At 40.8% G+C, this 24,101-nt stretch overlaps 2 protein-coding genes across 2 annotated transcripts in view; one reads left to right on the plus strand and one right to left on the minus strand.

Moving 5' to 3' along the window:
• The window catches only part of calcrl2 (calcitonin receptor-like 2), a 28,777-nt gene extending 26,439 nt beyond the window's left edge, over positions 1-2,338 (minus strand). The window contains exon 1 of the mRNA XM_008275496.1: positions 2,227-2,338. Coding sequence (XP_008273718.1) covers positions 2,227-2,276 — 50 coding nt within the window. The 5' untranslated portion in view covers positions 2,277-2,338. The remainder of the gene's footprint in view (positions 1-2,226) is intronic.
• Positions 2,339-4,904: 2,566 nt separating this feature from the next.
• LOC103352826 (E3 ubiquitin-protein ligase Itchy-like) lies at positions 4,905-24,034 on the plus strand. Its single transcript, XM_008275497.1, has 16 exons — positions 4,905-5,054; positions 9,289-9,380; positions 10,041-10,182; positions 11,966-12,090; positions 13,850-13,984; positions 14,225-14,270; positions 14,368-14,549; positions 14,957-15,203; positions 15,975-16,070; positions 16,944-17,118; positions 18,933-19,002; positions 19,688-19,772; positions 20,108-20,236; positions 21,819-21,891; positions 23,317-23,388; positions 23,939-24,034. Exons 2-16 carry the CDS (start codon positions 9,311-9,313, stop codon positions 24,032-24,034), a joined length of 1,743 nt encoding a protein of 580 aa, XP_008273719.1. The 5' UTR covers positions 4,905-5,054; positions 9,289-9,310.
• Positions 24,035-24,101: the final 67 nt, after the last annotated feature.

The following is a 24,101-nucleotide window of genomic DNA, read 5'->3' on the forward strand; positions in this document are numbered from 1 at the left end:
ACGGAGAGGAGAATGGAAATCACCCCGGAGAAATGCAAATTCTAGGAGAAAATAACAAAGCACTTATCAGCACATCCAGCCTGCTGGGAACAACTCCCAGCAGGCTTGTGTGCATATCCCTCCCAGTGCAACTATATAGCTTTATTCTGTGTTTATGCTGCTAATGCACGCTGAATGTCAAACGGAGACGACACACGGGAGTCCCCCCTTAATTCTGCAGTTTTGTTAGTTTACCAAAGAGCATAAGTCTGTAAGACTTTTTTTCCATAGTCTCCATTTTAGCAGCCACCTTTTAACACAACTCCTGAGCTGATCATAGCTTGAACTTCTGAATCGCTGCAGTATTGTTTGGGGTCATGAAAACACACTGTTGGTGTGTTCCTGGCGGGTCAGAAGGGGTCGTTAGGGGTTTACTAGCAGCTGAACAGATGGCTGGGTTCCTTTGACCGATATGCTGCCTCATTCATGTTCCCGCTCGTCCATTGTCGAACCCTCCGGATCCTTTTCTTGTGGTCAGAAGTGCACGCAAGACAAAGTGGGCGGGATTATTTTTAACAAGTTGTGGTAACAGCGTGACCTGAAGCTCATTTCCCTATTTAAAAAAAAACACATTCTGGCATCATGGCGGTGGTGGTGGTTTTTATTCTGTCACATTTATGAAATAGCTAACTAGCTAGCAATTCTACACTAGATGCTCTCTAAATAACTTTATTGGTGTAATGTTCGTTATTAGCAGCTATATCTGCAGGACTTTTTAAATTTTGCAGTTTGTTGTGTGTCGTGGCTTTATTGTTCACTGCACATTTTCATCTTTTTAAGCAATGTTGTGAAGTTATGGGGGAAAGGCATATTCACCAATCTGTTCAAAAGTGTCAAAGTGGAGAAAACCACGGCAGCAAGGACAAGTAAGTTCAGACAAGACGTGTAAATGACAAACAATTGAAAGAAAAAGTTTTCTAATTAACAATAAATTCTATTTCACTTATTTTAAATGCCCATTCTAAGCCTGTGACTGAGTTTGCAGATGACACTGGTGGACAGTTTTGAACAACAGAAAAGACAGATTCATCGCCTGCCTGCTGCTTTACAAATGAAAACTGTTCTTCATCTTTTGGAGACTGTTCATTATATTTACATGGCTTTAATTAAAAATTGTGGTAGCTTAAATTTATTTATAATCTTGTCTGATTGAGTCTGGTCTTACAGGTGGTCAGCTGATGGCTATTCAATTCATACGTTATTTTTAGAACATCATTTCCATTAAATTCAAATTCTGTTTTCAATTTCCTTTTGAGTCAGTCAGCGGACCCGCCTTGGTACTTTTGTATGCATGCATAAAAATTTGTTTATTATCATTAGAATTATTAAACATGAAAGTAAGAAGGCAACGAAACAGGGAATAGCTGAGTAAATGGGTAACGTAGCAACAGAGTTAGAACAAATTCACTAAGCTCGGTCAAACGATCGATTCTTGGTTAAACGCTAAAACCCAGAACTTGGGTCAAACCAACCAGGCACTTGTTCTGTCCCATAGTCACCCAACACTGGAGTGAAGGTTTGTTTGTTTTTTGTTTATAACCCAGCAGGTTTTTTAGTGTACTAAACGTCATTATTTACTTTTAACACTCGGTCGGCTTACCGTATCCTCCCAGATGTTGACCAAGCACTTATTCTGCATCTGCTGTGTTTCACCTATGTGGAGATGATCACGCCAACACTGGTCTATTCTTCTCTATTCTATTCATACGCTACTTAGAATTGCAACAGTAGAAGCAGGCAACAAGCCAGCTCTGGGTGTGACCTTTCCCCAACCTGCATTAATCCTCGGTGATATATATACGAAACCCCGTACAGAAAATTTAGACACGTGACTGAGTTTCTTTGCATTGAAATTAAGCCTAAATAAGATAAACACAGTCCTATAATAGTTCTAATGGGAACTTACAATGTGTATGCTGATTTCCAAATTGTGCAAAGACATCTCAAAGTACTTCATGAAGTATTGAACTTACATCTTTACACTATACATTAGTGAAAATCCTCAAGTCTTTGTTGTGTATTACATTGCTACAGTTGTCCTTCTCCATAAGTGTAAAGCAGTGGTACATCTGGACTTATATGCTGACACATTTCTCACAACTACATTTAAGAGAAGCCTCGTAAAATCACTATAAGAAGTCATGCCTGGACTGTTCCACGTATCTGGAGGTGAGACTTGTGCCTTACCTTTTCTTTGAGAGAGCTGTCAAACTGTCTTTTCCTCCAAATATTCCCATACTTGCATGATCCGAGCAGAGAAGTGACTCATGCTGCCTTCCTGTCAACACTGACTGAACCAGACCACTGAGCTGCAGCAGTCAAGCTGGACACCGAGCAACTACTGCTGTCCTGTGTGCACTTTCAGAATAAAGCATTGCAGTGCACTGACGTTTGAATTTGTTTTAATTAAAACAACGAAAGAAAGTCAAAGTGAACTTTTGGAACAGTTATACAGTTCTATTACTGGCCTGACCTAGTTATTTCCTCATTTTTGACATGATTTTTTATTTTTTTTGTAAAAGTTTTTCATGGTGTGCTGTTAAGAAATCCAGAAAAATGCGTCTCTGTTATGACATGCATGACTTACAACACACATAGGGGGCAGTTTATCACCATATTAGCACATCTAAGCTCCTTTTAGACATGCAAATGATCTGACTGGACAAGTTGGCTTTAGGTCTCGATAAGCACTCTGCTCACTTTTCCATAAAGGTTGGAATCGTACTTTGTCAGACCTTGTGCCAATTATTTATCTCTTTCATCATGGCACTAGTCTGAACTGCACAGAAAGGCACAAACAAGCTTCAGACTTCACATCACAGAGAATTAAATATGCAGTTTGTGCACCAAAATCATGAAACATTATTTTTGCTCTACAATTCCTTTTCTATTCCAAACTGTCCAAACAAATAAAAAAAATTACCAAAGTTGAGTTTGTTGCTTCCAGCTGTTTGTAGGAGTCTTTCCTCTGTGTTTATTAAACAAGTGCAGCATCAGACAGCAGAAGGATCGAACCCCAAATGAAGAGTTGGCCGTATTTGCGCACAAGGAACATCAGCAGTGACTTATTAATTTACTTAATCATAAATTATCCCAGACATGAAGACTGGATCAATCAGGATCTGATAATAAATGAGTCACAAACAGCTGCAGTTTAATTATTGGTTACACAGCAACTATCTTCAGGTTAAGTCCTGAGCTTCATCACAGTAGTAGTTTAGCGTTATCATCACACGTAGACATACTGTTCAAGGAAATCATCAATAAACTGGACAGTGTGATGAGCTGCTATTAGTTTAGATTTGGCCTTTTGTTATTTGTGTGATATTATGGATTACATATCACTGAATGTGTAATCTCATGTGAGTGACAAACATGTCTGAATGAAGCTGTGAGAGACATTAAAAGGGATCCCTCTGAGTGCCATCACTTTAACAGACTGACGAAGCAGGAATGTTACAAATCCCACGTCTGAAAAGGGCTTTGGTAAGCTGCCAATACCATCGTCAATATGGTCACTGGAGAGAGGACGCTGAGTGATTTACATTGTTGTCTGCAGCAGAAACCTATGAAGAAAAACAGTGCCATCTGGTGCTTATAGTTAGATCAACATCCAGCGATGCCTGAGCCCAAACCATCTGAGCTGTACGCCTGAATGAGCTGTGTCTTAATGCAGCTTTACTGTATGTGCTGTTGGTTTAATGGCACCTGGATCAATGAGAGCAACAACAATGTAAAATCTGCTGGACTCGATTTATATCTACAGCATTGTAAAAAAACATGTTGCTTACAAGTGCTAGACTTTGTGATGTCTGGGCGACCAGACCAGAAGGCTGACACCAGAAACAGGAATTATTTCTTCAGTGGAAAGTGGTTTTAATTAAACCTGTACACATCATGGATTGTCCAAAATGACAACAACTCTGCTTCTGGAAGTTGCAGCTGAATGTTCTGAATGTCAGTTTTTTAATATTGTACCATGAATTAAATTCCATTCACCTTCACTGCGTTAGTGTAGTTGTAGTCTGAAATTTAAAATCTATCCAAAAAGCCAGACTCTGCTTGGAGGACGTTAGGGCATTCTTATTTATTTTTATTTTATTTCTTTTCTTTCTGTACCTTTTGGTAATCTGAGTGACACCACACATTAAACAAATCCCAACAAAAAGTTGAGTGAATCCGTGCAGCAGCTCAGCTATTTGCTGTGTCGCTAACGTTCAGGTTAATAAGGCCACATGTGATTACAATGAAATGTCAGAATACAGAAGCTGCGCCACATGCGTGCACTCAGCAGCTCTGTTAAGTGTGGCGACCGTATGGATTCTGCTGCTGTTTAACAGAGTGAAAGATGAGAAGGCAGCATTCTATATTTTGTTCAGTGTGTTGAAAGTGAATGTCAGGAGTTGTATACAAGTTGGCGATGCTGGGGTTCTGAAGGAGTTTTGTTTATGTTATTGTCTGCCAAAAACGGATTATTACTTATATGTTTTGATCCACTTTTGTGCTGGTTAGACAGTCACACCATGCAGATACACTTAATTTCATAACCATGCATAGGTATGTTTCTGTGGACATATCTCAATTTATAGTGTAATCAGGCATGACATTTATAATTATCGGCAAAACTATTGTATGTTGTTTATATTTGAAGACTAGACTGTGCTTAACATGATTTATGGATGGGTTTTATGCATCAAACAAAATAAATTATCTCTTTTACAATTACCATATTGGCTTGGCGGTACAAGGCTGCCAGGACCTTGAACGCATCAGCGTGTTTACCGGCCTCCCGTTGGTCCGTCGTGCTCCAACTCTGGGCCAATCACAGCGCAGAGGGGGGAGTCGCACGCGCCCCACCTTGTTTCGGTCACGTGACGCGAGCTTACGAAGATGGTGGAAGTTTCTTCTTCCTTGAAGTGAAACCCGGACTGAAACCCAAACATCCTGCGGAGCGAGGGGCCGGAAGGACGCCGCAGCGCCACTGCCTCGGTTCTACAGCTTCTCCTCGGATCCGGGTAAGTGACAGAGGGGGCACGCTGGTAGATTTCCCGTCGGTGGGGTTTGTTTTTTTCGTAGCCGTTGGACTTTTGGATTCCCAGCCAGCCATGATGATGACACCAGCTAGCAGGCTAGCCGTTAGCCGGGGCTGGGACGGCAGCGGGCTGTCAGACCTGGTGGCTCAGCTGACATTCAACACGTACTCAGCAACTCCGGCGTCCACACCGCGACTGCAAATATAGCTACACAGTGTTTGGGGTGTTTGTTGGCTCAGCGGGACATACTGTTCCTGGCAGCGCGGCTAACTGAGTTAGCGTTAGCTCCTTAACCATTCCCAGTTAGATTAAATTATGTAATCTTATCAGCGTTTGTTAGCTTAGCATGCAAATAGAGAGGAGCATAGAGGGAGAATGCGTCGTTTGTCCTTAACTGTGTGTAATTGTGTGCAGAGAGAAGTGAATCTATTTTATATCTCACAGGACAATATAAGTTTAGAGACTTTAAGAATGGAGCCACTCCTCAATACGACATATTCAATACAACAACCAGCTAAACAGGAATAACTAAGATGTATATTAAAAATCAAGCTAGGGATTGTTCATGTCAGTAAAGTGGTTGAAATAAATTTTGAGCGTTTTTTTTTTTTTTTTACTTTAATGATTGAATATCTGGCAACCTGACAGCACCTGTCAAACGTCATTATTGAGATAATGGCTCATGTTTCCTGCTCTCCAGTGTCCTCTACCAGCAGCTGCTCCCACTGCATACTTGTGTCTGCTTCGATAACTGCAAGCAGAGCTGCAACCATTAATCATCAGTCGTTAACAATTTTGAAAATGGATGAGGTTGAGTACGTTTTTAAGGGGAAAAGAGCCAAAATTCACAGATTTCAACTTGTTAATTGAGAATATTTTCAAGTTTCGTTCCTCCTCAAGAACAGTAAATGAAAATCTTAGGGTTGTGGACAAAAAGACGCCATCTCGGCCTTTGTGAAACACTAATTGACGTGTTTCACTATTTCTCTGACATCTCATGAACCCAGCAACTAATCAGTTAGTGGAGAAACAATCAACTGTGAAAGTAATCCTTATTGGAAGTTATGAAAAAACAGGAAGTTGACATTTTGCAGTCATGAGAAAATAAGCAAAGTTAGTTGTGTTAGTGTCCGTCGAGAGTAACGGTGGCAGGTGAGGGCACCACTTATTCACTGTTCAGTCGTCAGGTGACAGAACTGCTGCTGTTTTCTTAGGTGACTCTTCTGTTGTGTTAAGTTTTTGTCACTGTAGACATTGCATTTTCAGTAATTCATCAAGGATTACCTGAAGTAGTGCGGCACCCACAAACAGCATGTGTACATTTGCCGTTGATTATGCTGCCAAGCAACAGGCCCTGAACCCACAGACAGACGTAGACTTTCTTTATTGTCATTGCACACAAACACAGTCGTGAATCTAGACAACGACCAGGCTGAGGATCCCAAAAAGACCCCCCACCCCCCCCAAAAAACCCAATCCCTCACTCATTTAATCAGCTTCAAACTCAGCATTGCATTTGCATCTCCAGCAGCACCCCCACCAATTTTAAAGTGGATAACACAAACGGTTGTCGAGATATGTGAAATGCACACGCACATCCAGAGATTCATGGAATTCTTTGATGGTTTTATGTTTATGACTAAATTAACTCTCACTGAGCAGGTTCTTCAGTGTGGTTTCCTTGAAGAATAAAATAGAACGAGCGAACCTGTTTGTCCCTCTATATTGTTATGTACTATGTTGGTCATCAGATAGGTATGTGTTGGTGATATGCATGGTGTAAACAATGTGTGTCTGAGTAACAACGCCGAGGTAGTAGTAGTCTCGATAACTACAAATTGAGTGTAGTTAAACCATTTTGAGATCTTTTGCGGTCTCAAAGTGGGCTGTTCATCCGTCTATCAGAACTCTGTAGCAATAGGAGATGGAGCAATCTGAGCTCAAAGTCAACTTAGAAATGCCCAGATGAAATTTGCCGGCCTGTCTGTGATGTTATTTAGCTGGTTTTAAAAACTCTAATCCAAGGCAGGTCATTGTCAAGTTTAATATTCAGCAAATGCTCCCTCTACAAAACACAGTCGGCCTGCCGCCCGGCTGCTAAGTCAGCAGTTGCAATGAATTATTGACCAAGACCAAAGCAGTAGCCACAGTGAAAGTTTACCCAGGAGCTGCTCACTTTTTCCTTCTCTGCCATGTGCATACTGGAAGAGATAGACTGAGGAACATACATTATTCAGTGACGCATTGAGGTTACGAACCAGATTCAAGAAGTGATCATAGGATCTGATTCCGGTGCCAGTCTTGCATGTTCCCTTTCACTTTACCTGGCACAGTTGTAAGTGGTGAGTTTATATGTGTCGGCACACTTTAGAGCAAGCAATATGTAGGTGGTGCTCACTTTTTTCTTTTCTTTTTTTTTAAACAGAACAATATCCCTAAAATGTATTCATGCAGTTTTCAGTGTTTCTTTGAATGAGACTTGGATCACAGCTACTGTGGAAGAGATTAGTTCAAAAATGAAAACTGAAAGCATAAACATCATGTGTTTGTGTCAGAACTATAGGGCTTTATTTTCTACAGCTGCCAGTACAATAATGTTTCCTAAAGACATTGTCGCTGTCACAGAAATCACAATCGCACAATCTTAAACCCACATCTAACACTCAACCTCAAACATATCCGGCACAACTATTCTCCACAGTCGTACTTCAGAGTACTGAAGACTTAGAGCAAGGTCTTATTTTTAATGTGCAAAACATACAGTATATAAAATATGCAGTGCAAAAAAAGAAATCTATAGTGTAGAAGTACAGTGTGCAAAATTATAAAAGGACAGTCTAACACAGAAAAGATAGAAGTTCTTCATCATTTTTGTCCCTCAGTGTTGATCTGTGAAGGTAGATCAGCCGTGTCAGTTGTCACTGTTTACCAAGTGTTTGGTTAGCAGCTAATTTATGGTCCTTTTTGTAGGGAGGTTGCAGAAAGGCAGCTGAAGAAAGGTAGTTAATCACGAAGACAAGTAGAGCCACAGTTGATGAATTGTTTTACCAACACAGAAAGCACGTATACCTACATAATAACGGATGGATGTGTGGAAATCCAGGTCTAGGTGCAACCTTAATGCATTCAGTTGTGTTTCGTGGCTCTTTGCAGGTATTCGGCTCTCGGCTTAGGAACGTTATTTAGAAGTCAATGTGAAATTCAAGACACTAGACACAAGGAGCATTTCACAACTGCAGACGTGGCCTTTTTCTCTTTAATGTGCCCTTATTGTTACCTATCATGATGGCGCAACTTCTGACAAATAACTCTCACAAAATACCGCTTTTGTTTGACTTGATGCACCTTATATATGTTTTGAGTTGACAGTCAATCTCGTCTCTGTTGCCATGTTGAATGCACGTGTTTAAAGGTGATGTTACTGTTCAGTGTTAGGGATAATGTTCCAGGAAGGAGATGTAATTTCTATATGTAGACTCTGACGATTAAATGTGATACTCTGGATGAATTCCATTATTATGGCTGATGCTTTTGTCCAAAGGGATTTACAGGAAGAACATATAACCTCCAAAGGAAACGTATTTCCGTGGCTTTACTCACTGTAGCGGAGGACTACGTGTTGTATTATTAAGGCTCGGTGTGCTGACTTTGACCTTGTTGAAACTGGAGTTTTAACTGCATTTCTTGTTTTTCAGTTGCAGTTGGATTACAATTGTGTTTCAGAGCAATTGGAGATGTATTGATTTTTTATACCTTCTGAAAGCTTGTCAGAGGGCCTTGCTGTGCGGGCAATATCGTGCTTCTGAGTGTTACACCATATTTGATTCAGTTTAAATCATATATCATCTCATGGCGCTTTGCATAGCAAGGTAAGACCGTAGAGTATCATAGAGAGAAACCCAGCAATTCCCCTGTAACTCTATTATCTAATGGAAAACCAATGGTTATTGACACCTGCATGCGCTTAAAGCAATGATTTTCTTTGCCTGTTTACTGTAAGCAGTAGCGAGCTTTGAGATGAAACATATAGTTATTTACATAGGGGGATACTATATATATATATATATTTTTAATAGTTGGATGTGGTTTTTTTGCAAGTGTGACAGATAGTGGTCTAAATATACTTCATCGAAATGATCTCATCTGTATGCTGCACATTTGCAGCAGTGGGAAACCGATCCGTCATCAACCTAATGATGTGTCGTCTGTGCTGCAGGCTTTCATCCCAGCCCTATGTCATGGCCAGTGGAGTCACCAAGTCGGGCACTTCGAATGGTTACCCTATGAAAGCACAGCTGCAAATCATTGGTGAGTCTTCGCCCTTTATCCGAGTGGACAGATGTTAAAGAACAAAAAACATCAGGTTGACCTCTTTTACTTTTTGCTTTGTCACTTAAGGGAAAGAACAGGTGTGAATAATAAAGTGAAACATGCTTCATTTTCAGGCTAATTGCTGTTGGTAACATCTGTGCTTTTTCTGCTGTAATACGCTAAAGTGTCTGCTGTGAAAAAAAACTTCAACCACATTTCTGCGTCTTTTTAATCATGTCTTGATCTCACACACACAGACAGATATTTCTACTAGAATCGTCAGCATTTGATGACGTTGCTCAACAACAGGGGAGACTTAGGCTTCGTCCACGGGCTCCGAAAATGGCCACCACTTATCTAAACGTATTTAAAGTTGACAGTGCACTTCCTCAGGTCCCCAGTGATACACCTGCCAAATTTGAAGCAGGTCGAATGAATGAATGGTTGTTGAAAAGTGACAGACACATTGACAGACAAAGATTCCTTAATCTATTAATGTAATGAGGGAAGCTTACGGTGGATATTAGAATGAAAATGTCCTGCATTGTTAGCAAAGTACGTTTTAAAAGCCCCATTTTTTACTGCCATTATGTTCTTTTATTTACTTGTGTTTGCTGCATCTGACTCTGCGTCATACGGTCTCTTCTTCCTTTTCAGTGCTATCGGCAAAACTGAAGGAAAACAAGAAAAACTGGTTCGGTCCCAGTCCCTATGTGGAAGTGACAGTCGACGGCCAGTCCAAGAAAACAGAAAAATGCAACAACACGCACAGCCCCAAATGGAAGCAGCCGCTCACTGTGTGAGTCAAAGTCACGCCACGACAGCTAGACGCATATGATACTGGATCGTAGTTGTGACATTCAGAACGTAACTGTTGCTGCTCTCACTCATAGAAGAGATTTTACTCACAGCAAGTGTAGAATATTACCAGTATTTAAATTGCTAAGATTTGGATTTGTGAGTGAAATCTTACACTTGAATATCCCAGAAAACACCTTGTGGTCAATTTGTTCACCTTCGCCTACTTATTACTCATCCTAATGCGTTAAATGTCACCAGTGTGGTGTTTTAGGGAACTCAAAACTGCTCTGTTATTTACAAGAGCTCTCACAATTGCTATTTACAAGGATGACTCCAGCACAAATTTTTACGAGTGTGCACATTTGAATGAAGGTTTTACGTCTAGGAATATAACTAAAATGTGTATCACTTGTTAAATAAAGAGGCGTCTAAAACGACCTACTGCTATTGAGGAAGTGTAAGAAACATTTGGAAGGTTGTTGTTTAATGTGAGCTTTAAGCTGCTTGTTGAGAGTACTGTCGTATTTCACATTCATACCGTATAAGGAAAGCATGCCAAAGCCCACAGCACATAGTGATCAGTGGCTGTGCTGCACTCCATTGTTCACTCATTTGGTGGTTGTATTCCCCTGAGTTCGAACAAAGTAATTATTAAAAACAGTGTCGTAATTTGGGTTTTGGCTTTGAGGAAGAAGCGTATCATGAAAAATTACTGCTGACTGCACTATTTGGCGTTGCACATCATAATTTCCCCTGAAAACTGTCCAGACCTTGAACAAGTTTCTCGTAAAGGAAAACAGAACGAGACTTCCTTTAAAAAATGGTGTTACATTGTGCTGGTGTGATATCGGATCTGTCTGAATGAGTCTTGGATTTCCTCTCATGAGTGCAGGATAACAGCATGTGAGCAGTGTAAAGAAAATATAAAAAACAGATGAGAGTGTGTTTAGAATAGACTTCTGCTTCCAGATAGAATCTCAAACAGCAGTGAGAGATTGTGTTCGGTACATTTACAGGAATCTTGTTTCCAAACATACTCTGTACATTCCGAGTTCCATTTAACGTCTCGCTGTCCAACATTCACACATCTGATGTTCTCTTAATTTTAGCCTGTCCAGGATTGCCTGCTGTGCACAGTGACCTTCTTAATATAGAGTTCTCCGACGGTTTCCTTCAGACCCCACGGGGGCAGGGTTGTTATATAACAAGTGTTTACTATGGGATGTAACCCGACCAGAGGCCGAGTATCCACGGTTTCTTTTCCTGGGGGCACTGATGGTGCTAGCTAAACAACTGTCATAGTGATGGTTATAGACACTCACTGTCCCTGAATAGCTTCTGAACTTTATTGTCTGTGGTTTGCTTTCAACACAAAGACTTGGTGCTCACACAAGCACAGTTGCTTTCACTTTTTTTTTGCCAGCTAAATGGCACACAATCAGTTGTAATGTTGGGAATTATCAGCAATACATGATTGTGGTTTTTACCGTGTAATTACTCATTCTTGTTGCCTTTATTCAATGTGCATGTAAAGCTGGAGGTTAGCAGTGAGCTCCATGAAAGAAATTCAAAGAAAAGGTGATAAAATGACAAAGAAGAAGTTGTTCTCACTCAAAAGTTGCTGACTTTCAAAGCTGATCGGTAAATCATTGGTGAAGTCTCGACAGCGGTGGATCTGGTATCAGATCCTCGACGGACAAAAGCAAGAACCTTTTTTTTTTTTTTCCATCTAAAGTCCAAATGCGCCACAGGTTTTCAGCTGAACTGTCTGTTTTTACCAGGATCGTGACTCCATTCAGCAAACTGGTGTTTCGTGTGTGGAGCCACCAGACGCTGAAGTCCGACGTGCTGCTCGGCATGGCCACGCTGGACGTCAGCGACACGCTCAAGTCCAACGACATGAAAAGTGAGTGTGTGAGACGCACACAACTCTCTGACATATTTCCTTCATTAAACTGGTCCCTGATGTCCTAGATGGCACCAAACTTTATTAGAAATATATGGTGACCAGCAGTGTGGGCAAAAGATATATTTCTCCTGCCCAAAAATATATATACTTCGTGAGTAAAATCCTTTTGGTAAAATCCAGCTGCAGCTTCAGATCACATCATGACTGTGCTTAACAGACTGGAACTCATGTCCCCTGACTCTCCAAAGTTCGTCCTTGGTGATTTTATGAATCTGTTTGTTCATTTTGTCTTTTATTTTCTATTGTGTTTATTTTTTTGATGTCTGCACATTAAATACTCAGTGAGCTTTTGAATTACCCCCAGGAGATAAATAAAGTTATTTGAATTGAATTGGTTGAGATAAAGGCTGCAAGGTGGCTCGTGGTTCATTGCCTTGCGGTTTGCGTCGCGGTGAGGACACCCGAGATCTTTCTGTGTGGAGTCAGTTATGTTACGTCTTCATCTAAGCCAGAAACTGTAAAAAACAGAGAAAATTGTTGGAAGGAGCAAAAAGTACATTAGTATGGAAAGCAATTCATAATGTAAGCAGTAAAATATCTGAGATTATAACTTGGCCCACAAACTGCTTGAGGCTCAGAGGGTTAATCTCAGATGCCTCCAAAGCCATGGTGGTGTGTCAGATTGTAAAATCGTCATCATAAAATGGTGTCTATCAGTAGGTAGATCAGTGCCATGTAAGACTGAATCCAAACATTTGGCTGTATGATATGATCTTTATTGTAATGGAGTAGGATTTTATTTAGTTTTAATGACATCTTGGATCCTACATGTTTCGGTTTATGAACTAGTGTGGGGGTTTATTTCCCTGTTGATTAGAGTTTCTGAGGGTGGACCTTTTGTCTGCTCGTCTTTCATTTGTTTCAGACTGCTGTTGTAGCTGCCAAGAACTTTAAACCACATCTCTTCCTGCCCACGACAGGTTTTGGCAAAGACTTATCTGTTGGCACGCAACAAAATGATCTTAGTTCCGCTGTGTGAGGTTGTCAGGATGTCTATAAAGAATCAAGCAAACCTAAAATGTGCTTCAAAGCACAGATGTGGCTATCAAAGTTTTCCTCCGAAAATAATAAAATCAGCTGGGGGCTCCACTTAGCATTTCCAACACGGCTGCTGTTTTTTTTGTCACCCCCTGGCTGATTTTTGGGCTGTTTAACTTTGGTTTGTTTGTCATAAAGACACCATTCAGGCCCCTGCCTGGTCAGTTTTTATGTGTGGACCTTGTCCAGTTGGAGAACCCTGTGTACAGATCACATGTCAGAGCAGGAAAATACACACTGATCCCAGTGACTGTTCAATTCAGATTACTGGTGTTTTGTAATTATTACAAATGAGCCCTTGATTTTTTTGTCTCGCAAGAACAATATTCAGGCTGATCAGGATCACTGGAGTTATCTGTGTTGTCTTCTCATTTATTTTGATAAACTGTCTTAATTTAAAGTAATTGCTTTTTACGCCAAGTAAAAGACTGTAGGCATTATTGTGCAGTTGTGCTGTTTTGTGTTATCCCCAAGTTTCTAGCATGTGATGTTTTTTAGGCAACTGGTGGCAAAAGCTGCAATGCCACTGAATGTTGGGGGTTAAACTTTGATAGCATTTGATGCACGCATAATCTCATTGATTGACCGAATGAGTAGTGGGAAATGCACTTCGAATGCTTTTGTCTTCCTCTGACCATAGTGTGTTGCTTCATTGTAGTCTCTGAGGTGGTGCAGACCTTACAGCTGTGTGCAGACAGAGACCAGTCAGACGTGGTGGGAGATCTGTCCGTCTGCCTGGACGGCATGACCGTCGACCCCGAGATGTTTGCCATGGCCGAGGCCGACCATCACAGTGAGTCACAGCGCCACCAGTGTTCAGTCAGCATGCTGTCCGTGTGAACTCTGTTTTGTATTTTAAGTGTATTTGTTATCTAACTTGTAAAATGTAGTTCTTTCCAAATGACTTTTAGCTCTGTTTGAATCATGTCCATAAACAGGCAAACCATTTTTATTCATGTCAGCTTTTTTTTTTTGTAAGTTTGAAAAGCTGTGTTACTGTCTGACTCATTAATGTTTTGTGCTTTTCCTCGAGGTACGTCAAACGGGGAGTCACAGCCTAATGGGGATCAGCCCATCAGGTACAGTTCTAGTTCCCTTCTTCAGTCTCATTCCACTAGTGTCACATTTTTACTTTTGCCCGGCTTGTTTATGGAGATCTGTCCTCCTTCCTCACAGGCACAGTCGAGACAGCTCTCCGGCTGTGGACAGCGTAGAGCACCGGTCGTCTCCCAGCGGGCGCAGGGCAGCGAACAGCACCGGGTCTCCTTCGGTGTCATCAGGGGGGCTGAGGCCTCTCCGACCACCCAGGCCCTCCAGACCTCCACCTCCAACCCCCCGCAGACCCACCTCTTCACCAGGTCAGATATTTACCGAAGGACGTCTGATCTGATTTGCTGTAAACACTTTTAAACCAAAACAAAAGAGGGAAACAAAGATCAGATGCACTTCTTCCTGTGTATTTGTGTACAATCATATCAATGCCAAACATTTACCCTGAGGGTAAATTGGGGGTTGGGCCCAAAACTCGGCACACTCTGAAAGACACTATTAGTACAACCGGTTTACTGGCTATAATCACACAAGACAACACTGAGGAATGCACAAATAATGAGACTGATGAGAAAAATTCAGCGCTAGCCTGCCTAAACAAAATAAGTCGTTGTTCTTTTTATGTGTGTTCCTCACATTTTCTCAAATCTGTAATTGCAGCTGTCCTGGTCCGAGGCTCTTCGATAAGCTCTGTCATGTCTGAATCTTTCCTCAGCGTCTTCCAGCAACGGCTCTGCTCCAGCAGACAGCAGTGACGGTCAGTCAGGCGCCGACACACCGGTGCGAACGGCGGCTTCAGGATCTGCGTCGGCCCCAGAATCAAGTCCGTCAGCGGGTTCAGACAGAAGCTCCACGTTGGCCGCTGGCTGTGGAGCTGCAGCGACCAGACAGCCGACCAGCAGCGCCACGCCTGCCGTCGCTCCCAGAGTCCCCGCAGTCACAACCGGACCTCTGCCCCCTGGGTGAGATCTCATTTTGTAATCGTTGCAGAGGAGCTGAGGGAGGTTTTCGTTGAAGAATCATCCAAACAAGTGCAAGTTTATTTTCATGAAGGTGAAACGGTGGCAAGTATTGTCTGACCTCTCCGTACCATGCTGAGCGATAACAGTGCTGCAGTGCCCACGCCAAACAGCTGATTATAGGTCTTGTTGCAGAATAAGAAGCAGGGAGAGAGTGTTTGAAAAAAAAAAAAGAAAGAAACTGATTAATTATTCAGAGGGGGATTCGAGTATTAAAAAGAAATTGAGCAGCCATAATTTACCCCCAAAAATACAGCAGTGAGGCTACATTTATTGGGCTTCATTCCTGTTCTGAAAATGTGCAAATTAAAAGCAGAGGGATGTAGGAAGACAATAGAAATCAGTGCACAGGCATAAGTGATAAATGCGAGGGTCAGGAAATGTTTTGACACTTGACATACTTCTTGTTTTTCTGTTTCTGAACTGTGATTACATGTTTGTCACTTGGCGACCATGCTCCATGATCATTACTGTCTTTTTGTTCTGGTCTTTTTTTTTCTTGGTTTCATTCAGGCTGTAATTCCCTAAATATCGCTTTTGAGCTGTTTTATTGTCAGCACTGTGACAACGCTGACCTTCGCTAGCAATTTTTGCTGCTATTGTAGCCGGATGACTCACGTTGTAATAGCTGTTATAAATCTGCACAAGGACCCAAATGGCTCCACGTGCACCATTACCTAATGTCCTCCACTTTATTGTTGTCGTTTTATCTAGATGGGAGCAGAGGGTGGATCAGAACGGCAGGGTGTATTTCGTCGATCATGTCGAAAAGAGAACAACGTGGGAGCGCCCAGAACCACTGCCCCCCGGGTAAAAAAAAATCTTTTCCTGTAAAATAGTAGATACTGGTTCAGCTTCTGTTTTGGCATCATGATGTATTGCTGTTCCTTTTTCAACAACTTGGATGTTTTGTCACACAATTCACTTAATTGGCAAAGCGTGTTCTGCACGTGATCATTATCAGAACAAACTGATCAAACCATTGGAGAAAGATAGCATTGCATTTAAGTGGTAACTGTTTAAACACTCAAGAAGTTGGCTTCATTCCATCAAGTCCTGCACCTCTATGGAAGCTGCACTCAACATGCCATAAATTATGTTTTTAAAAAGCTACAATAAAAATTAATTTTCTTAGATTTTTTTTTTTTTTGTATTAAAAAGAAAACAAATAAACTTGAATTAGCAGGTCCAACATTATTGGTGCCGATAGGTGTTACTAACATTAGGAAAAAAATTGTCACTCTACATGCCATAGATATTTTACTACTCACATTTGTGTGTTCTTTGTAAACATGGTCAACTCAGTCAAGTTCAGCCTATTTTTTTTTTTTGGACACACATTGTTGGTTGAGTCACAACAGAATTTTTTAGGTTTGTACAGAATCTGGCTAATTCAAACATTTATTTTAGGCATATAAAAATATTTTAATGTGATATCATGATTTGATGAATCATCCTGACTGAACTGCGCTCCACAGATGAGTAGTTCAAGGACTGTCAGAAAGTTGAAAAGTTGACTATTGTTTCTGTTCTTCCATCTTCTGCCTCTCATAAATGGTGTACTTTGGGCTGGTTTTGGGGTTTCAGATGTTAATTGGTGTAAATAGTGCATAACTCTGAGATGCTTTAGTTGTTAGCCAGTCCAGAAGGAGTCACTCGTATTCTTTGTCTCATCGTCTTCAGCTGGGAACGCCGTGTTGACCAGATGGGACGGGTCTACTTCGTGGATCACATCACGCGGACCACCACATGGCAGCGTCCGACCATGGAGACGGTGCGTAACTATGAGCAGTGGCAGCACCAGCGCAGCCAGCTGCAGGGCGCCATGCAGCAGTTCAACCAGAGGTTCATATTCGGGGTGAGATTTTCTTTTTTTTTTTAATCATCTGACGTCATGTGGTGATCTCATCTTTGCTGACACGTTTCTATATCTGCGTTCTATAATCCAGCTACTGGTGCTCAGATCAAGTGCATGGCTTAAATTAGAAATGCAGTTTGTAAAAAATGTTTATTTCTAAGAAGTGGCTGCTAATGACAAACGTGTTGAGCCGCTTTAAAGGTCCCCTACAGTGAAAATCCATTGTTGTCGTGTTGTCATAAACTTACATACCATTCCTCAAGTCCCCCGCAGCTAGATAGTTTCTAAGAATTTGACTCAGGTGCTGCATCACACCTAACTAACCAACAGTCGTCTGGCTTAAACTTTGCGTAACTCTGCCCCCTCCCTTCCCGCTGCTTCCCGGTAAACCGTTCAGAATGAGCAGCTGTCTCTCAGTTCATCAGGTTTATTTACTTTCTAGAGCTGCTTCTGCTAACTCTAAAGTGTTCTAGCCACAGGCAAAGCACTCCAAATGTTCTGCTGACGGCGAGAGCAAACACAAGCATCTGAGGAACTAAAGGCCCAGTGGATTAATTTTGTTTATGATGGTAATGTCATGCAAACAATTGGAAAATCCTCAGTGTTAGCATATTGCATGACTAATTCAGCTAATGCTACCATTAGCTTTAATGGTATTGCTGTAACGCTGCAAATGTGGGACTAATAAAGGGTTATCTTATCTTATCCTATGCCCACAGGTCGGAGCTCTGTGATGTGTGTACTGCTTACCCTCTGATTTTATAACTTCAGCGTTGTCTGACAAACTCACCGTACACATAAGAGTCGTTCCAGGTCAAGTCAGCCCGATCTCAGAATCACATCTTTAAATTTTTAACATGTTTTCAATGGATATGAAGACATTCCCTTAAGAAAATTTTAAGAAATAAAAAACGATCCTTCCTGACAAAAAATACTGCTAAAATATCCCAAAAGGGGGATTTTCCAGCTCCAAAGCAAATTTCAGGAAGACCTGTGGCAGTCAATCTAAGATGCAGCACCAAATAACATTTTAATATGACAAAACTAAGTTGTTTCTACCCACAACTAAAATTTGGTTGGAATTGAGTGAATATTAGTGGAGAGATTTTTCATTTTGATGATAAATTATAGATTTTTTTTATTTTAATTTCTGTTAAGAAAAAACAAAAACTGCATAAGCTATTGACATGAACACAAGGTTTCTGGGATATTCAGTAAAAAAAAAAAAAAATTTTAATCAGTTATTGGTGAGGCTTTAAAAGAATCACTGATGTTATAAAAATTAACACAGAGGGCTTTTTTTTTTTTTTTTTTTTTTAACTCATAACTCAAAAAGTATGTTAAGTAGATTTGTAGGATTTTGCAAGATTCCGTAGTTTGGGTAGAAGATTTGCGTTATTTATTTCAAGAAAATCCACGACCTCAACTTGGAGGCCCTCGCTGAGTTGGCATGAAATGACCCATAAGGCAAAAACAACGACTGTGCTGCAAATCCAGAGAGAAAGTTAGAAGTAGTAGAAAGGTCCTGGTCTCTCGGTGTCAGCAGCTGTGTAATCTGCTGTTTTGTGTCACGCCGTCAATCGCAAACGCAGAAAGCAGCAGCTCATTGGTTTTCAGAACAAACCATCTTTGAGGCATTTTAAGCTGTAGGGACATGTGAGACAAGGAAGTATCGGGCCTTTACAATCTAACTTATTCTTCCTGCCCTCATATCCAGTTCACCTGTTATACCTCGTGCATTTACAAATGCAGCTAACGTCGCTGTTCTTCAGGTGCTTTTTGATTCCTATTAATTCTGTTTTTCTCCTGTGTAGCTACAAGACCAGGTCTCCGTCACTCAGAACAAGGAGTTTGATCCTCTCGGACCTCTGCCACATGGATGGGGTGAGATCATCAGAGCATTTCGGTTTAAATACACACGTAAACCAAAATGTTTGTTAGTTTTCAACAATGATTTCAGACACATGCAGAAATTCAAAGTTGCAGCTGAAATCTCTTCAGATTCGGGAGCCCTTGTGGTCTGGAGTTTTTTCCTTTGCACCAGAAAAATGTCACAGAATTTCTTCCTTTAGTTCTGCAGATTTAGTCTATTTGATTGTTTTCCTGTCAGACCTATTGGCTGTTTTTTACGATGCCGTATAAAATGCTTCATCCTATCTGTATCATGTTAAACACACAGTCTTTATGGGTTTTAACTTTGATGGTGGCAGGTAAATGTATGTAGAATTTGAAGTTTCTGTGAAATAAGAGGTGGTGGTGGAAATTATAGACTTTCTACAAACTAGAAGTCTTTTCAAATCATATGCAGATTATTAGTAATCAAAGAGATGATGCACAATTTGCAATAAGAAGAAAACCGTGGTGTAAAAATTGACAATAACATAAACTCCAATATAAAACTTTGTCGTAATGCCTCAGTTTACTTATGTTCACGCTGCAGAAATCATTTTTAAAAAATGCTGGATCTGATTAGTCTATTCCTAATCCTTGACAAGTAGCCGCCCTAAACTGAAGTGAAGCACTGGACTGGTAACCTGATAATTGACTGATTGTTATGATGTCTTTTCAGAGAAAAGAACGGACAGCAATGGCAGAGTTTACTTTGTGCATCATCCAACACGGTCAACGCAGTGGGAGGACCCACGAACACAAGGGTTAGTCTGTGTGTGTGATGGTGTATTTCCCTGCAGGCATTATCAGATGAACATGTGTACACAGTTGAAACCAGAAGTTTACATACACTGTATAAAAAGACATAAAACCAGTTAGGATAAGCAAATAGAAATAATTTTGGTAATCCTAACTGACCTAAAACAGGAAGGGTTTAGTCACATTTAATGTCAAATAGTGAAAAAATAAATAAGTTATGTCTTTTTATACAGTGTGTGTAAACTTCTTTCAGCTGTACATCATGAACTTATTTTCCTGTATTGTTTTTTGCACTTCTCCTAAAGCCGCCCGTCACCAAACGTTTGGTCTCATTTTTCAGGTTGTTGAATGAGAAGCCGCTCCCAGAAGGCTGGGAGATGAGGTTCACCGTTGATGGCATTCCTTACTTTGTCGACCACAACAGGAGAACCACCACCTACATCGACCCTCGCACTGGAAAATCCTCACTGTACGTCTTCCATCATGTCGTTGTCTTTAAATCTTCAGCCTTCTAGGACTCTCGTAAGACACAAGCAAGCTTGCTAACTAAAGACGATGCTCAACAACTGATGAGGAAGCAGTGTGTTACCACGTCTTTGCATTAATTGGAGCTAATGCAAAGCCTGCTGTCAGTGGTTATATCGGATATTTACAGACCAATGTGGCACAATCTTGCCCTCCCAGCAACTAGACCATTGTGCAGCACAGAATAACCTTGTTGTCATTTTGCTATCGAGGGGAAAATCGCTTTGACTTTTTTGTATTTTTTATTTTTTTTTAAACCAGTCATATTGAATGGAGCTAAACCAAGGATGTAGCAACGATGCCCCCTCAAAATAGTGGGGAGGGAATTGTTTTTGGTCAAACATATACATGCAGGGAGGCAAAAACTGTCATTAAATGACTAATTTACTGAAAAAACCATCAGGACTGCCTCACTGGACCAGCCAAATAGTTCCCAAACCTTTATTGTGGGTAGGCTGTCGTTTCCTGTAGCGAAGACAATTTTGTTAATACGTAGACAGCAGAAGGGGAGGAGTGACATACGCAGCCTACATCTAGTGAGTCCGATTATCCAAAAACAGGTGCTCCACTGACAGGCAACCTAATGTCAGGCTGAACGGCACAAAAACAAAAAAAAGAACCACTGCTCATCCGCTTTAAACTCGTCGAGTATGAAACGGTTGTCAGGATATGTGAAGACTAGATACACACCTATGCAGACGTGTTTCCTGATTTTAAAAGGCATTCTGAGAGTTTAGGAAGTCACTAAAAACAGGCTGAAGCATTTACTTCAGTGGAAATGGGCACATGCATGAAAGGTTAAATTCAAAAGAAAAAGAACTCCTTCGTACATTGACTACATGTTGCCTGGACTCTCTTGTCAGTAACTTTCTGGCTGTACGTAGTCTTTTCAGCACCTTTACAAGCCACACATGAGGTGAGCGTCATGTGTTGCCAGCCAGATCTACTGTTTGTGGCATAATGTTATAAATTAACTCCTAAAGCTGCTTCTCAGACATAAATACTTACTTAAAGCTGATGGGTCATTTTTTCCAAGTATTTTTTTTTTTCATTTTTAGTTAAATTTGACGATGTAGCAGCTCAGCAGGAAGCTCTGTTGTTTCGGGAGTTCAGTTTCAGCAGGTATATTTAGACCTTGTGACGCATCGCCCTGACATGACGCGGCATCAATTACTCTTGCTTTGTTTCCAGCGGTCGGAAAACCAGTTTTGCGAACCGGGACAAGAATGCGACAATACACTGACAGCAGCAGCAGCAGCAGCAGCAGCAGCAGCGTCTGACTAAAGCGTCCTCAACATATTTACACCTTTACAAAGGCTATTGTGCTGTTGCTCTTTTTGTAGTTACGCCAGCTTTAACTTGAGTGTAGTCGCACCTGCCAGTAAATCTGCATCGAGGATCGTGGCGTCATGATGACATAAGCACCAAATACAAGCTCATGATACAAGCACACAAGTATCTTACAATAACATTTAGTATGTTTTGAGATGTTAAATCATTTGTCTGTCTCTGTTTTTTTGTCACAGTGAAAATGGACCTCAGATCACCTACGTTCGAGACTTCAAAGCCAAAGTACAATACTTCAGATTCTGGTGCCAGGTAAGACTCAAGACGGGAAACAGTTTGACAGGATTTACTTATTCTTGAGCATCATGTTTCTTTCCCATCATTGCATCAGTAGACTGATTCAGTTTATTCTTTATTAGGAAAGAACTACCGTAATTTCCGGACTATAAGCCGCTACCTTTTTCACACGCTTTTAACACTACGGCTTCAACAATGGTGCGCCTAATTTATGGATTTTTACGATTTTTACAAATTTGCCTCGAGACAAAAGTCAGAGTGACAACGAAAGAGAGACTGAGGAAGTGTGTGACGAAGTAATTCTGAGGCTGTTCAATTTGGACACTGAAGAAGACGACTTTAGTGGTTTTAGTGCGGGAGGAAGATGAAGATAGCGATCAATGACTTCTCCTGGTAGGCTGCTGTAGTTTTAGTTTTTTAACCAGCTGTGTTACAGGAACTGTTTGGAAAAAAGCATTTACGTATTTGTGTATGTTACCGGTACACATTTAATTAAAAGTTTAAAAAATCTTTCTGTGTAAATCTCTCATGGACACCTGCAGCTTATAGACAAGTGTGGCCTGTATATGTACAAAACTGGTTTTCTTTGGTGCGGCTTATATGCAGGTGCGCTCAATAGTCTGGAAATTACAGTATTATTATTTTTTTGCGGTTACATATTATGTGCGAGGGATCATGCAATCATGCTTTTGCCATGTCGCTGCTCGTTTCACTGATAGGCTTAAAATAAAAACTGCAATCTTTGACTTTTGTGGTACAAGCTCGCCCAAATCAGGCATCGTGTGCGATAATAATAATCTTGCAAGATAAATTTGTGTCATTCTGTACTTGATGGGGCTGCGTCGCAATCTACTTTGAGTCATGTCAGTGATAATAATGCAAGAAATCAAGTTTATTTCAGGTAAATTTGTTTTTTGAAGTGATTAAATTAGCCATGTCTAAACTCACTTATTTATAGTTGAAACCAGAAGTTTACGTACACTGTATAAAAGGACACATAACCTTTTATTTCTCACTGTCTGACGTCAAATCAGACTAAACGTTTCCAGTTAGGATTATCAAAATCATTTCTATTTGCTAAATGCCAGAATAACGAGACAGAGAATTTTTTTAATTCCTTTCTTCAAAGTCAGAAGTTTACATACACTCACTTTTTATTCAGTGTATGTTGACTTCTGGTTTCAACTGTATATGTAGATTAATGACACCTGTGTGTGTTGGTCGTACATGTGCTGTAGAGGAGAGCGCAGTCCGTGCTTGTTTTAGTCTTTTATAGACATCAGCCAAACATCGTACAGTCAATACAGATGCAGACAGTAATAATTCAGTCTTCAGGGGTGGAGTGACTGCGACTCTTTAGCGTAAAAATGAATCACTAGGTGTCCTGCCATGACTAACTGGGTGCTAAATCCTCCTGACGTTTTTCCTTTTTTTCTCCAGCAACTGTCAATGCCTCAACACATCAAGATCACGGTGTCCAGAAAAACCCTGTTTGAGGACTCATTCCAGCAGGTACAGTGACTCACCGAAGCTTTTCCTCTCAAGCTGTTGTTGTTGTTGTTTGCTATTAAGGTATGGCGCTTTATCTACTCTGCCTCTAGCTACAGTGGTGCATTTGTTGGGTGGAACTCAAATGTATAATTTAAATATGTTGGTGTACACAAAAAAATCAATGATGGAGATGTACATTGTCCTGTATATCCATGTTTTATCTGGAGGGAATAGAGAATTAATATTAATGTGTAAATTCTACGTAGGAGCTCCTTATTATCTCTTATTATCGTTCCCATGTATAGTTTGAAGGGCTTGTGTTCATCTGTTACCACAGCATAACACAGAAAAAGTGCAGGGAGTACAGGTGAACATCTAATGAGGCACAGTGAATTGACTCCAAACCTGTTGCATGCACAAGTTTGCAGTTTTCTGGGTTGAAAAGTGCAACAGCGGTTCTGCAAATGTGCTTAAGAGCCTGAGAGAAGCTATAATATCCTGAGTTATTCTTCTGTGTACAGTGATACAGTGACCACACCACCAGTTTATTGTTTCATTCTCCTTATTTTAGATAATGAGCTTCAACAACGCTCAGGATCTGCGAAGGAGGCTCTGGATCATCTTCCCTGGAGAAGAAGGCCTCGACTACGGGGGCGTCGCCAGGTGAGTGAGAAACTGTGTGCTCTCGCAAGTTTTGTTGTTGCAGAACATGAAGTTCAATTGAAATTAGTTTG

This window comes from Stegastes partitus, unplaced genomic scaffold (assembly GCF_000690725.1).
Source record: "Stegastes partitus isolate 25-593 unplaced genomic scaffold, Stegastes_partitus-1.0.2 Scaffold53, whole genome shotgun sequence".
In the NCBI taxonomy this organism is placed as follows: domain Eukaryota; kingdom Metazoa; phylum Chordata; class Actinopteri; family Pomacentridae; genus Stegastes; species Stegastes partitus.

Excerpts from the sequence above, each read along its gene's own strand:
- LOC103352826 (XM_008275497.1), top strand. The coding sequence starts at position 9,311 with ATGGCCAGTGGAGTCACCAAGTCGGGCACTTCGAATGGTTACCCTATG. Across the intron at positions 12,091-13,849 it reads CAAGTCCAACGACATGAAAA|TCTCTGAGGTGGTGCAGACC; the intron begins GTGAGTGTGTGA and ends GCTTCATTGTAG. Across the intron at positions 15,204-15,974 it reads ACCGGACCTCTGCCCCCTGG|ATGGGAGCAGAGGGTGGATC; the intron begins GTGAGATCTCAT and ends CGTTTTATCTAG.